This window comes from Drosophila nasuta, chromosome 2L (genome assembly GCF_023558535.2).
Source record: "Drosophila nasuta strain 15112-1781.00 chromosome 2L, ASM2355853v1, whole genome shotgun sequence".
Classification (NCBI taxonomy): Eukaryota; Metazoa; Arthropoda; class Insecta; order Diptera; family Drosophilidae; genus Drosophila; species Drosophila nasuta.
This window is the reverse complement of record NC_083455.1, coordinates 6,953,633-6,968,182: the sequence shown is the minus strand read 5'-3', so window position 1 is coordinate 6,968,182 and position 14,550 is coordinate 6,953,633. Positions and strand designations below refer to the sequence as shown.

General features: G+C 37.1%; 3 protein-coding genes across 4 annotated transcripts; 2 read left to right on the top strand and 1 right to left on the bottom strand.

Annotated features, from left to right (window-relative positions):
• Nucleotides 1-10: 10 nt before the first annotated feature.
• Nucleotides 11-2,477, top strand: LOC132787094 (pescadillo homolog). Its single transcript, XM_060793991.1, has 5 exons — nt 11-186; nt 335-568; nt 624-1,722; nt 1,789-2,030; nt 2,086-2,477. The coding sequence occupies exons 1-5, from the start codon at nt 169-171 to the stop codon at nt 2,380-2,382; spliced, it is 1,890 nt and encodes a 629-aa protein (XP_060649974.1). The 5' UTR covers nt 11-168; the 3' UTR covers nt 2,383-2,477.
• A 620-nt stretch (nt 2,478-3,097) lies between these two features.
• Nucleotides 3,098-14,491, bottom strand: LOC132787105 (protein pelota). The gene is made up of 5 exons (XM_060793999.1): nt 14,140-14,491; nt 13,350-14,071; nt 13,097-13,289; nt 5,337-5,443; nt 3,098-3,417 (listed from the first exon to the last, which is right to left on the bottom strand). Exons 1-5 carry the CDS (start codon nt 14,178-14,180, stop codon nt 3,296-3,298), a joined length of 1,185 nt encoding a protein of 394 aa, XP_060649982.1. The 5' UTR covers nt 14,181-14,491; the 3' UTR covers nt 3,098-3,295.
• LOC132798492 (uncharacterized) lies at nt 7,396-11,235 on the top strand. 2 transcript variants are annotated; one of them, XM_060810363.1, is made up of 3 exons: nt 7,396-7,576; nt 10,409-10,778; nt 10,878-11,234. In XM_060810363.1, the coding sequence occupies exons 2-3, from the start codon at nt 10,444-10,446 to the stop codon at nt 10,993-10,995; spliced, it is 453 nt and encodes a 150-aa protein (XP_060666346.1). In that variant the 5' UTR covers nt 7,396-7,576; nt 10,409-10,443; the 3' UTR covers nt 10,996-11,234. The 2 variants fall into 2 exon arrangements, with proteins under 2 accessions (XP_060666346.1, XP_060666347.1); XM_060810364.1 differs by lacking the exon at nt 7,396-7,576 and having other exon boundaries at nt 10,878-11,235.
• Nucleotides 14,492-14,550: the final 59 nt, after the last annotated feature.

The window sequence follows — 14,550 nt, the reverse complement described above, 5'->3', positions numbered from 1 at the left end:
TCGCACGTTGGTCACACTATTCCCTTCCCACGCGACCAACAACACAAAAACGTGTGTTTTGGTTCGGCGCGTGTTTTTTAGATAAAAAAAATATATTTACAGCCAGCTCAGCTGTGAAAAACTATTCTTTTAGTCCACACGAAGATTTTGTACTAATCGACAGACAATATGAGACGTCCGAAGAAGGTAAGCAATAAAATAAATGAAAATATTAACAACGCAGTTGTTTGCCGTTGACTGTGAGGTTATTTTCAATACACTTTCCAAGTGACGGCATATCGACTACATTATGTAGCTAAGCAATCATTAACCCAGAATATATTTTCATTTGAAGTACGAAGCTGGCGAGGCCACACAATATATCAGCCGTCGTGCTGCCTTGCGGAAACTACAGCTTTCGCTGAATGACTTTCGCCGCCTGTGCATCTTGAAGGGAGTTTATCCCCGCGAGCCAAAGCACAGACGTCGTGCACAGAAGGGTTCATCGGAGATTAAAATTTTGTACCATGCCAAGGACATACGCTTTCTACTGCACGAGTCCATCGTGTGGACGCTGCGTGACTACAAGGTAAATAAACAAAACGCTCATATGAAATGTCGACAAATAAATTTTGCTTTTGTAGATTTTTGCCCGAAAAACAGGACGCGATCGTGCTATCAAAGATTTCCGCAATCTGAATCGTCGTCTGGCCATGTTCCCCGAGCTAAAACTGGATCATATTGTTAAGGAACGCTATCCGACTTTCATTGATGCTCTCAAGGATTTGGATGATTGTCTAACGCTGCTGTTTCTGTTCAGCACATTTCCATCGCTGCATTTGATTCCACGTGAACAGTCAAGCTTGTGCCGCCGATTGACCATCGAATTCTTGCACTATATCATCGCCTCAAAGTCACTGCGCAAGGTCTTTATATCCATTAAGGGTTATTACTTCCAAGCCGAGATTAAGGGACAGAAGGTCACCTGGATTGTACCACACTACTATCCATTCAAGCCTCAGTCGCGTCAAGAGGTTGACTTCAAAGTCATGTCCATTTTTGTAGAGTTCTATACTATCATGATGGGCTTCACCAATTTCCGTTTGTTCCATGGCCTCAACTTGGCATATCCACCACAATTTCCCAGCAGTGTGTTGCAGGATAGTGAGGAGACCTTGAAAGATGAATCCAGCTTTGTCTCCGATCGCATTGCAGCACTGAACTTTGAGCTGTTGCGCACCGACAAACTGCAGGAAGATGAGGAGGAGCCGGAAATTGATATGGATCTGCTAGAGCAGGATGGCGACTCTAAGCGCATCATCAAAATGAAACAGGAAGCCCAGGAAGTGTCGCGTTTGCGCACTCTCTTCAAGGGCCTGAAATTCTTTATTAATCGCGAGGTGCCACGAGAACCATTGGTCATCATCATCCGCTCGTTTGGCGGCAAAGTCTCGTGGGATTCATCGATCTTTTCGGGTGCCACTTTTGACGAAAGCGATGAAACAATTACGCATCAGATTGTCGACAGACCCAGCCTGAGCACTCAGTACATCTCAAGAGATTACATACAGCCGCAGTGGCTCTTCGACTGTGTCAATCGTCGCCAATTGCTGCCCACTAATCAGTACTTCCTGGGAGAACAGTTGCCGGCACATTTATCGCCATTTGTCGATGCCAAGCGCGATACTTATATTCCGCCCGAGGAAAAGGCGCTGCACGATCCCTCGTTGATCGAAACGCACGGTAAGTACATACAATAGGTAATCCTTTTAATAGGTTAATCAATTGCATTTTGTTTTTTTTTGTCAGTTCAAAGCGATGATGAATCTGATGACGGAGAAGAGCCAGAGGAAGAAGGTGTTGACCAGGAGCTGCTCGATGAACAGCTGCAGCGTGCCTATCAGGAAGAAACTGCAGAGTACAAGAAGTATGGTGGAGTAGATGGTGTTAACGAGGATGAAGAGGATGAATTGAGCGACGCAGAAGAAGCAAGCGAAGAGGACGATGAAGAAGAGGAAGTCGATGAAAAGACTCGACGATTGAAAGAAGAGGTGCGTCATCGTATATTAAAGTTAAACACATTTCCTAATAAATTTCTTTCTGTAGAAGCAAAAGATGTCTGTGCAATCTGGCAAAGTGCACAAGGTAAATAAACGGCAAGAGCGCAAGGCTGAGGTGGATGAGCATCGTCTGAAGGCTCGCATGGTGAAACCACGCCATCGCAATCTGTTCCGCCATCTGATCCGCAAGCAACAAACGCAGGAGAAGGAGGAATGGCTGTTGCGCAAAAAGCGACGCACTATCGATGCCAATGACAAGGAGGCCAAGAAGACGGCGAAGCGGGAAGCGCGTAAAGCGGCAGCCGCTGCAGCAGCAGCTGCCTCCAAACTGGGTGGCAAATAAACGGATCTGCCTTTGCGGTATTCCATTAGCTGTGTCTTGATCCTTAGGCTTAACTTTTATCTAACAAAAAATTAAAACAAACATTTCAAACAAAATCATAATAGTTTTTATGTACTTAGAAGTTGGGGGCACGTGAAAAGTTGGCAAGATAATAATACAGTTGAATTTAAAACAATTCCACATCCGTTGCACAATTATTTAAATTTATTTGTAAAGCTTAGAATCAAATTTCGAACAATCAGAATCTTGTAATAATCAATGTTTATAAGTTTGTGAATGAACACAATGAAATTTTATAAAAGCACAAAATATAAAGTATTAACAACAAAAAGAGCGCAGTCAAAAAGTAACAATTGTTATAAGTATGTGGTCAAAAAAAGAGAATAATAATGTTAAAAAGCTGTATGTGTAAATTGCAATCACTGAACACCGACTGTAATTAGAATAGTTTCGTATTAGTTGGTTGCTTCTTAAGGGAGGGTTAACTGTTTTTATAGCTAAAGCAATTGTTTATATTTATTACATATGTATGTATATGTTAACGACTTAGTTGATCTCTATTTCTCTTTTTTTCATTTTGTTCTCCTCATAATTTGAACTAACGCATGCCGCCTTTCATGTCTCATTAAATAAACCTAGATATTTGTATATAGTAGTCGTGTATTGTATATGCCCTGACACAGTCCAAGTCTGTCATAGTACCTATTACTCTACGTATGTGTGTGTATATATATAAATGATTTTATGTATATATCTTGTATTGTTTTTTTTTTTTTTTTCCTTTTGTAACTCTGTTTCATGAGAGTCTCCAGTTCGACGCTTTTGTTCCTAAGTCAAATATTTCGTTTATCTTTTTTACAAAATGCTAAGGTTTCTACATATTGGGGTTTTATTTTTGTTTAGGAGTAGGTTCTTAATCGCTATCGCTGTTGTCGCCGCCCGCCGCACCATCCTCATCGTCATCATCATCGCTGTCCTCCAGCTCAGGCATCGGAAAACGCAGAAGAGCTGCAATACCAGTCAGTTGAGCGAGTTCTATAATAAGAGTTAAAAGATTAAATAATATTTAATTATTTTCTTTTAGCCAACAAGCTTATTTAGAACATTTAATTATTGAACAATGCATATGCATATTCTTTTTAGAATGCTTAACATCTAGTTTTATGTGAGTTTTATATTATTTATTCCGTTCTTTGACATAATCTTGAACTTTATTAACTAGCTGGGAGCTAAACCAACTTTGACTGGTTCAAAGTAACCCAAATAATAGAACAATTTAGACATCCCGTCATTTAGATTAAATCCGATCAAAAACTGGGCCTAAGAGCGGTATTCCCACAGTTTTGCCAATCAAGGCTAGCAATATGCAATGGAAAAGAACAAGTTTTACATATTACGTTTTTTTGCACTGGGCGTAGGAGTTAACAACTGTGAAACTCAAGGCTCACCGGTTCTAACTTTAACAATCTGATTCAGTTTTGAACTTAACATTCAACTTGGGGGTACATTACAATATGCTAATGCTACAATCAATTAAAAACTAGAATTAAAATACAACAAAAAGTATAACATGCATTCCGTGTGAACTTTGTGAATTGCTCAATGTGCTTGACTTTAGTATAGGTTCAGTTCGATTCTGTTTTTTGTTTTATTCTGTTCTTTCCTTCTTATTCGGTTTGATCATTGAAATTGTCCGGTTATCTGCACACAATTTAAATCAAGTGCTCGTTTTGTTTACAACTCGTTCTACAATGTTTATACAAGTAATTTAGAGCTGATTATAGCGTGGAAAATAAAAAACAAAAGTACTTGAGAAGGACGCGCAGCAGCGATAAGGCGTAAAATAATGTAGAAATGTTCAAGTGGTGTTGAAAGACAGCTACGATATATGCAAATTTCATTATATCCAGCATACACAGAAGTGCAAATAAGAGTCTGTACGAATAAAAAATACGCTGTAATTTTATAGACTTGCCTCACTTGATTCACGTTGAATGAAATGGTTTAAAAGACTGACTATCAAAATAGATAACAAGACTTTAAGTCAAGAATTTAATCTACACTCATAAAGCACATTTAAAATTAATTTACTACTTAAAAGACCTTACGTTATCATATGACCATGTGGCTTAAGCTTGCAACAGATATAAAATAATTGCTTTTTAAACATTTACAAAATGTAAATAACAAGCTTGATTTATTTTTAAGCAATATTCTTCACTGGGTTATTTCTCTGTTCGCTTTGTAGCTGCTGAACATGCAATTACAAAGTATTGGATTCTATTTTTATAACGAAGCGACCCATTTACGTGAAAAAATTGGCAAAATGCGTTGCCAAGTCGCAGACAATTGATAAGAACAAAATAAAGCCAAATAAAATGCGACACGTGAGTCATTTGCCAAGCAGCCGGCGAAAGCAAGCGCATTTTGCATCTATTTAAAAAGCAAATACAAATGTATCTGCGAAATATTTACGGGAACATGTAAAATGCATTTTTAATTAACGTCAAGTGAAATTAATTTGAAAATTGAAAGTGTCCTCTACACACGATGATTTTCAATGGTTTTGTGAAGATGCACAACACATGTAGAATGAATGCATTGCGGGAGATTCCTTAACAGAAATACATGTGTCTCGAGAGTGTGTATGTGTGTGTGTGTGTATAGTGTGTGCAATGCGAGCCATTTAAAAATAGAATTCTTAACGAGGTTATTAGACAGGGGGAGGCCTAAGCACACACACTCGCATAATCTCGTACACAAATCAGCAACAAGCATAGAAAATTGCATATTTTCTTAATAGTAGAACATATGATGCAAGATAAGATTCTTTGGCAGACAAACAAATACTCTTCAAGCCGGACAACCCTTTGATCTCACACATTTGATTTTACAAATTCATATTAGATATATGTATATATACACATATGTATATATATATATATAATACTTACGTTCTCCCGATATATGCATGCTGGAAAATATCTTGACCTCACCGCCTGCATCGCGCACCGATTCCACCAAGTTAACATATTCTTTCCTGAGATTTACATCTTGGCATCTGCAAAACAGCAAGAAGAGTGTGATGGAAAATTGTTTTCTTATAACGAGTAAATGCATGGGAAACAAAAGTTTTACAAGTTGAAAACGAAAATGGAGATTTGTATTATGAAGATCAGCTGACTTTATAATAAAAATAATATTCCTTAAATATTATTTGAAACCCTTCAGTGGTAAAGTCAACTGAACTGGAATCGAACTTACGAAATACGTATTAAATGAGCTTAATCATTGACAAAATATTACTCAAGTTAAAATAAAAGTGAGTATTTCTAATAAAATGTATTCGATTCTCGGAAATAGCATTCTTATAATAGATTCAAATCATTACGAAATTCTGTATATCTGGCCATCTAGACTACCATGGAAATCATAATAATATAAAATGCAGTCCAGCTCTAAATAAATATCTCATCTACAATAATTAAATATAAACTTACATAGAAAGTAATTAAATTTGGAAGGGCTGGCAATCTTAACCCAAGATTTAATGAATGAAATTCTTGAGGATACTCTATACTAAATGGGGCTGCATTTAGTAAATAAAATGAAATTAGTTGAATGCTATAGCGAATTCTTTGGCTAAAATTAAGGTAATAAAAACTTACGAAGTCCATCCACTTTATGCAGATGCTTAGTAAGCCCTATTAAATGTTAAGATCAGTTAAAGCTATTTACCTTCAAATGTTTTCAATGAGAAAATGCAGCAACAGCAGCGGAGCTCAAAAGCCCTGAGAGCGCATTATGCATATACTATATGCGAATCAATTAATATCTATTACGATTCAATGTACGTGATATTGCACATCCAAAACGATACTTTATACTCGATACAAATACCAAAGCGCTTAATGATGGCACGTGATGAGTGGAACCTATCTGTATGATATGTACATACATAATGCATGAAGGTGTCAAGCTTAGCGGGAATTTATGGGAGCAGAAAAAACAGGCGACAAAGGTTACGTTTAATAACTTGTTGAGGTAATGGTGATGAAAATGCAAGTATGAAGTCAGCAGAACCCTCAGAAAGTACGAGTATATTACGCTATAAATGACTAAAACGCCGGCACTTTTAATTACAGGTTCAAAAACCTTAAAAATGTTAATGCTTCAAAGATTAAAAAAAAAAAATACCTCGCGAGAAAAATGTATGCAAAAAAATAAACAGCAAGCCGCAAAAAATACAAGCGCAGGTAAAATTTCAATTATCATTTTATTGATGGTACAAAAAAAGCAGACAGAGTGGCTCTCTATCTCCCTCGCTCTTTTTCTTGACTTCTCTTTTACTCTCTGGTCACATAAGAGCGTCGAAGAGCTTAACGAACGCTTAAGTGTGACCAGTTGCGCTATCGATCGCTTTATCAACTCATACGCTGTGTGGAATACGTTCCACAGCACGTGTAGTAGCATATGGCAAAAAACTGTAAGTTTGTCCATTTGTAAATTGCCGACTGAAGCACACCCTGGACATTTTTGTTCCAAATTAATTTATAATATATATCATAATGTCTAATAAACAAATTTAGTTAAATTGATATAGCTTATTGCCGTTAAAAGATACTTTAAATTGCTCTAACAAGAAAAATGGCTATAATCACACTAAAGTAGATAAATAAATCTATTGTATTTTATACGCAAGTTTTCTTTAGTCTCTAAACAACTAAGAAGTTCTCATATGCATTTATTTTACGGATCGAAATAATTTGCTGTTGAATTTCAAACAGAAGAATTAAATGTTAATTTTAAATAAATCGAAATTGTAATGCATTATCTACTTTGTATATAGTATATTGTAACTTTTAAAAAGCTTAAAAAACCATACTCAAGTAGAATCTCCAATCTCATGCACATGAGAAAGCAACCAGCTTGTCGACAATCTACAGGGTATCAGAAGAGAGCGTTCGAGAGCCGCAGAGACTGCAGCGCTGCCTATTCGTGTAGAATCAGTTGTAAAGCGGCTTTCTTGCGGCGCGGAACACATCGGAAACGAGCGTAGAATACGGCAAGCGAGAAGCGAAGCGCCGTCAGACATCGTGTCGAGAAAGAAATTGGTGCTAAGAAACCCAAAGACCCCCTTCTACAACCGCCCAAATAAACAGTGCACAAATAAAATACAAAAAGAAAGCAAAAGGTGCGTGCAAAAAAAAAACCAAGTGAAAGTTGTTGTTGGCCATGTCAAGTGCAAATGGGGGGAAAAAACTAAGAGAAGGAAAGAAAGAAATCAAGTTTTGGAGCAGCATTCGAGTGAATAGTGAATACCGCTGACGTCTTTGGAATTTTGTGGTTTTGAGTCAGAGCTGGGCAATGCAACAGGCAACAAAACAGAGAAGAGACAAGATCAACATTAAAAGCAGCAGCAATCGCAGCAACTCTGGTTGCAATTGTATCTGTGCATCTGTGAGATACCTGTGTATCTTTACACTCATCCGTTAACCGCAAGAGCTGTCGTTGAATTGCCATGCATACATTGAATGCGTTGTTACTGTTGTTGCGTGACAATGATTGCACAATGAAATCAATTGTTATAATGGAATTAACGGAACGTAGGTGAAAAGAGCCATGAGCCAAGCGGCATCGAGTGGAGGTGGAATGGGGCAGGGGCAAAGGGGAGGAGGTCACATTCGCTGCTGGCCTCAAGATACGTTCTCCGTCTCATTTAACTTGCAAATTGAGCCATGAAAATCTTGTGAAATTTTGCATCTCTTTGAGAGGAATTGAAAAAAACAATATAAACTGGTTCAGATTTGCCAACCAAACGTATTTTAATGAAAGCAACTGCGTCTCACATATATAAACAAATAAAATACATTTTTGGGGGCATCACAATACGAGTTTTTAATCAAAGACGTCTGTCTGTCTTTTTGTTAATTTCTTGTGACTTTTAAAGGTAAAACTCAAGTAGTCAACTGTCATCTAATGCAAAACTTGAACAATCGCTGGTTTCTTTTGTGGGCCACAATAACGTCAACATCTCTACTCAACCCAAATTCAAAGTGACTTTGGAAACAGTTGTTTAAATAATGTCGAACATGAAATACACTTATTGCTTAATATACAGAAGTAGTGAATATTTCAAAGAATTAAGATTTCTTCTATGCTCTGAAAGTGCATGAATCATGCAACAAACTCCACGATCAATCGAGCATTCCAATGCTGGCATATAAATAGAACACGATTCGATAATGATACAGTTTCAGCACTTGGAAATTGGCTCCAAAACTAAGCAAATAAATTGACAGATAAGAGGGGAATGTATATACGTTTTGTGCAACCTAAAATCGGAGCCCTGTCGTTTCTTACACAACTCCAAAAAAAACACGAAACTTTCGCAATGAACACGTGACCAAAATAATTTTAAAGAAATATACAACAATGTTTTCAAGTCAATATTTACATACACAAGCTCAAATGCAAACAGGCAGAAATATTAATAAAACCGAAGACAAAAAGAAAACAACAAGCAATCGCAGCTGCAAACTGCAAATAGGGGCGCGTTGCAAGTCATAAGACGTGGTCTGCAACGCCCTAAAACAAAAGACTAGAAAAACTGGTTGGACAGATAAATCGAAGAAAAATAAATCCATTGAAAGAGCGCAGCGCAATAAAGAAAAGAAACGGGCGTCGCGAGGGAGGAAAGAGGCAGAGGCAGAGGCAGAAATAGACGGGAGGTGGCATTAAAAATATTCAAGAAGCAGTCGAAGACTTTTGCCACAACTCGACAAATGTGGATCATATTACACAGCAGAACACAAAGTGTGTCTCCCATGTGGAACACAAGTTAGCAGAACAAAAAAGTAATTTTCAATCAAAATGGGTGCAAGACTTGACCAGGGCAAACCATAAACGGTGCGATTTAATAGATTGAAATTCCTAATTAATGTTGTTGTTCATGTTGTAGTTGTTTTCACGCCCACAGCTGAGCGGTATAATAATAATTAGCACGCGTTTTGCGTTTCAGCAGCGCGAAACAAAGAAATGTCACAGCTGAATAGTCAAATTTTATATACAAAACACAAATAATAAAAGAAACAGATATATTTACAAATTACATGCGTTTTTTGGACAGTGTAAATCAAAACTCACGGCTTAAAGCTTAAGACAAACTTAAATAACTTAGTGTAAACAAAGTTCTCAGACGCCGCTACTAATCAGGCTGACATCCGACTCTGAATACAGTTGAGGGACTGCGGGAATTGTGTATTGAACAAAGCTTGAATTACTCGTACTTAATACGCGTGTGAAAGAAGCAAAAAAACACACAATACACAAAGACTGGAAAATAGAACACCTAGCAACTGTCTTACGGCTTTATTTTCTCTCTTTCTCTCTCACTCTCTGTTTAATAGAGTAGCAACTCCGAAAGTACTTGAGTACTTAAAGACTATTAAAAACTTCAGACTGTTTACGTGTTATTCATGTAAACAACAGCTACATTATATTTGCCAAATTAAACGACTACCTGTTAATTAAATAGACGATCTTTTTGAACGAGAGAGAGATGTGAAAATTAGTCAGCTTTATCTATCTATGTGACTTACCATAACTATTATATATGTATAAATATATTGCTATTCGTCATATTATATTCATGTCACTAAACCACTTCTCAACAATTAATTTGAAATGCAATTTTTGTGAAATTATTTTGAAAAGAAGTAAATAAATAAGTTTTGTGAATTAAATTTATCTGATCTTCATAAATGTTTATTTGAAATCTCAAGTGTTTATTTATGTTATGTTTATGTCTATTTTTGAATTTATAAATAACTTAAGCTGTTAATGGGAATTTTAATTTCGTTTGAACATTGACATTAGAAGAACTTCTAAAAGAGCACAGTAATTAAATAGAGAGATCAGTAATGATATTCACAAAGGAAGTTAAAATAGAATGAGGCAAATATTATACTCTGCGATTATTATGTCGAGCATTCTTTAACTGTCTTATTCACTGTTTCCATTTTAGTTCCTAGACAAAGAGTGATCGCTGAACGTATCGAGATGCTAACCAAGCAGCCAGACTACACAATCTCCGAGCTGGGCTATCCGCAGTGGAACGATGATAATAAGCTACACAGAAAGTGCCGCCCACCACCGCCTAATACCAGTTATAGCCACAGTTTCAGTTCCAGCCATACTTCCAGTCCCAACCGCCTGCTGCCGTTGCGTGAGACGCTGGATGATTATTACAAGCGTCTGCTGTTGAGTGAACAGCGAAGCAGAGTTGAGAATTGTGACAGAGACTTGGATGATGTTGTCGCACAGCAGAAGAGACACAAGAATCAATGGAACGTGCAGCAACAGCGCAGCAACAACCGCAACAGCAATCACAGACGGTAGGTAAAACAAATCAATTTCATCAAGTCAAAAATATAATTTGTATGCTCTTTTTCTTTTGTTGGTTTTTTCTTTATCAATTGCGAAACAATCAACAGCAATCAAAACTGTCGAGATAAAGCACAAGCAACATCGCCAGCACGAATAGCAACCACAGCAACAACAGCAGCAACGATGAAGGCAACCTTGGTGACTTGCGATTTAAATAGTTTTTGATTGTCAGAGGCCGGAGAAGCCTCCTGAGAAGAAGCTTCTGCTCAGCAACTGAACTACAAAAATGACGGGACTGATTAAACGTGCTAAATTTTAAACAGAATAAAACATTTTGCGTAGACTTTTAAGCATTAATTCTAAGTAAATCATGAGTAATAACACTTAATTTAATTGCATGCCACGCAGTTTGCATAACAAACAATAAAAACGAGAGAAAAAACACAAACAAAACAGAAACAAATGGAATTTCAACGGCTCATTAAAAATGTAAACGGGCTATGCGATAAAGGCACTTATTCAGTTTCAGCTTGGGACTCCGATTCTGATTTAGATTCAGAATCAAATAAACAAAACAGACGCAATACAAAACGACAAAGCTGACCAAAAATGGCAGCCATTCGAGTCGCCGCCAGCGGGGGCAACCTTGATCATGAGCACGTCATGGGGGGCACATTAAATTAGCGTTCTGAACGTGCTTTCTTTAAATGGCTAAATTTGCGACATAAACTACGGCAGACGGAAGATCCGAAAGCGCTTGAGATCATTTGAAAATTGAACGAAAGTCAAGCTATGGATGCGCTACACAATAAATGTAATTCAGCGATGGAGTAAGGAAATATTAACTAAAATCCTTACTAAAGATAAAGTAGTGAAAAGGAAGATACTTATAAGAATATCATGTTGATCTCAAGTCTAACCAATTTAATACAATAAAAAAATACTATTATAACTTTAAAAATTACGTTATCACTTGCTTTTAATTGGCAACCATCAAGTTTAAAATAAACTTGTTAAAATGTCAAGTGATTAATCTTGAAGCTAATAAATAGATAACAGAAGTATTCATAGCAGTCAATTCCTTAAATGTCTATTGTAGTTTTAAAACCAGAAATTGCAAATCAAGACGAGAAGATTTCTTGAAATTTTTTGGATAATTATAAATGCTGAACATGTTGCACAGTTATACTTATTGAATACAATATGGATATTTTTAAAAATAGCAGAAAATATCAAATATTTGTTTAGTTAAATGATGAGAGTGCTTTGTCATTTTATAAAATGTATGAGCTACGAAACGTTCGAAAAACTTAATATCAACTGTAAGTTCATTATCGCTGCAAAATCGGTTCTTAACATCGAATATATAGTACATCACTTGGCGACCCTCTCAAAATGAAGCGCATCAACAGATGCTCTGTATGGTTAACAATAAAACAAAAATAAGCTGGCAATTTGTTAAAGTTGAAGGTTTGGCGTTGTGGGCTTGTCAACGGATCGTGCTCTTGATCTTTCTGCTTGATTAAACTTGAAATTTGTTGAATTGCAACATGAACATGTAGAACGAATACACTTGATAAGGCTACTCTGAGTATCATTTACTATATGTAAGTAATGTGTAATCTCTTACGATCGACACATTGAATCGATAAAGAAAGTGATTTTACAATACGGAAATGTTTCAGTTTTTAAAGAGCGAAAAAAAGGAAAACCTTTAATTACTGATATATTAAAAATTTAGGGTTTAAATATGTAAACTTGTAGCCTTGTAACTAATTATTGCGTGAGTTTGTAACGAGAAATGGTTGAGTAAAGTCAGAATTACTATTTTACGAATATTTTAGCTTATTTTTGAAAATAATTTAGTTATTAGTTATTATTAGATTAGTTATTCTTATGAACATTTGTCGCATTCTCAAATATTTATTGTCTTGTACTGACAAAATGATTTCATAGAAGTGGAAAAGTTTAAATTGTTGAGATAAGATATGAAATCAATAACTCAACAAGTATTTAAAGAGTTTTTAGATTAGTTACATCTTCGACAAATCAATAATTTACTTGCAAATCGAAAATGGGGAAGTTTTAAAAAATTTCTATTGAGCTTCTATTTAAAAAGTATTTAAGATTAGTTTCATATAAAATGAAAGCTGATCTTGTAAATGTATTATTTTACATTGATTAACAAATTGATTTTTCAATGCGAAAAGTGACGGTTGTTTATATATAATAATTGAGCTCATATTTAAAAATGATCTATGATCTATGAGTCAATCTATGTACATTTTGCGGTATTGTGATTTTTGACTCTCAATTTTTCACTCACCTGAATAGATTGTCGGAGATGAGCAAAGTTTCTATAGATTGAGCCTCGGCAGCACGCAGCACATGCTTCTTGCCATAGAATGCCTTGGCTGGTTCACATTGCAGCATCATATAAAATTGCTCCAATGCTTTAACCTCGCCCGCAGCTTTCGTATCGGACATTTTGGCAATAACAGCGGGATCTTGTAGCACCTCTGAAAAGTCACAAATTTTTATTAATATAAAATTAAAGTATCTTTAATTGATAAACAAACCTTTCAGTGAGTGCTTAAAGCCCGAGGAGGCATGAACCAGCATGAATCGGCTTTTATTGTCGAGCAGCAGTTTATAGTCCAGTTTGACAGCCTGTTGGAACATGTAATCGTAGAACTGATCGCGCACAAAGCCCGGCGATGCAATCAGCACACATTTCACCACATCGAAATTCACATGCCGCAAAATGCTCTGCATGACTTGCTCATAAAACTTGGCCAATCCCTTCTCATGTTGCTGTACATTGCCCTTGCGTTTTCGCGGTATGGAAACCTCAATTTTACTGCGCACCAGTGTCATGCTGGCCGTAATGAGGCACACGTGCGCCAGACCCTCCTGCATCACCACGGCAGCCACATCCGCCGATTGTGTGGGATCGCAGGCCATTTCAATGCGTTCCAGCGCAATTGTATCCCATTCAGGTTTGCGCAACTCGAATTTGCGATTCAGCTCGAGATCGAGCGTATGATAGGCGCCCATCTTGACGTAGGGATTCTCCTCAATGTTACGCCCCTTGAGGCGCAGCACGCAGGCCTGTGTATCAAAGTCAATGCTCTCCACAGCAATGGTGAGTGTTGTACGTACGCGGCTGCTGGTTGAGGAGCCGGTGGCCGTTTCATTCTGCACCTTGCGTATGGTGGTGCTGCGTACGCTGTCACCCTCGGCAATCAGGTTGTAGGCATGCCACATGTCCTCCGATTCCTCGGGCATGAGGGTCACGTTACTTTTGGGATTAAAAGTAATTCGTTATTGAGATTATTATAGTATTATTATTATTATTATAGTACTTACCCCTGCATACCCTTGTCTACGTATTTGCCCAACAATTTCATGTTGCAACTATATTTGCTGCTGCTATTACAGTTACTATTAACGCTGAGGCGTCTCCGTTGTCCGTTGCCAGACGATGTTTGCTTTTATTGTTGTTGTAGTTGGCGTAGCGTACTTTGTGTCGTTTGCTTTTGAATGCTTTTTGTCACTTGCATTGAGTTAAATGTTTTCGATTGTCATGCAAATGATTCGGCATTTTTGTGTTGTTTCTTGTGGCGTTTTCCGCAGGTTTTTCTTTCAAATCCCCTATGAAAATTTTGCCAAATTTCACACCGCGAACGTTTTTGGCATGTTAAAACAGCTGATTGTCAGTGTTACAAAACAAGCGCAGGTTAAAGCGTGCACGATGTGTTATCGGTTATCGATTAGTGG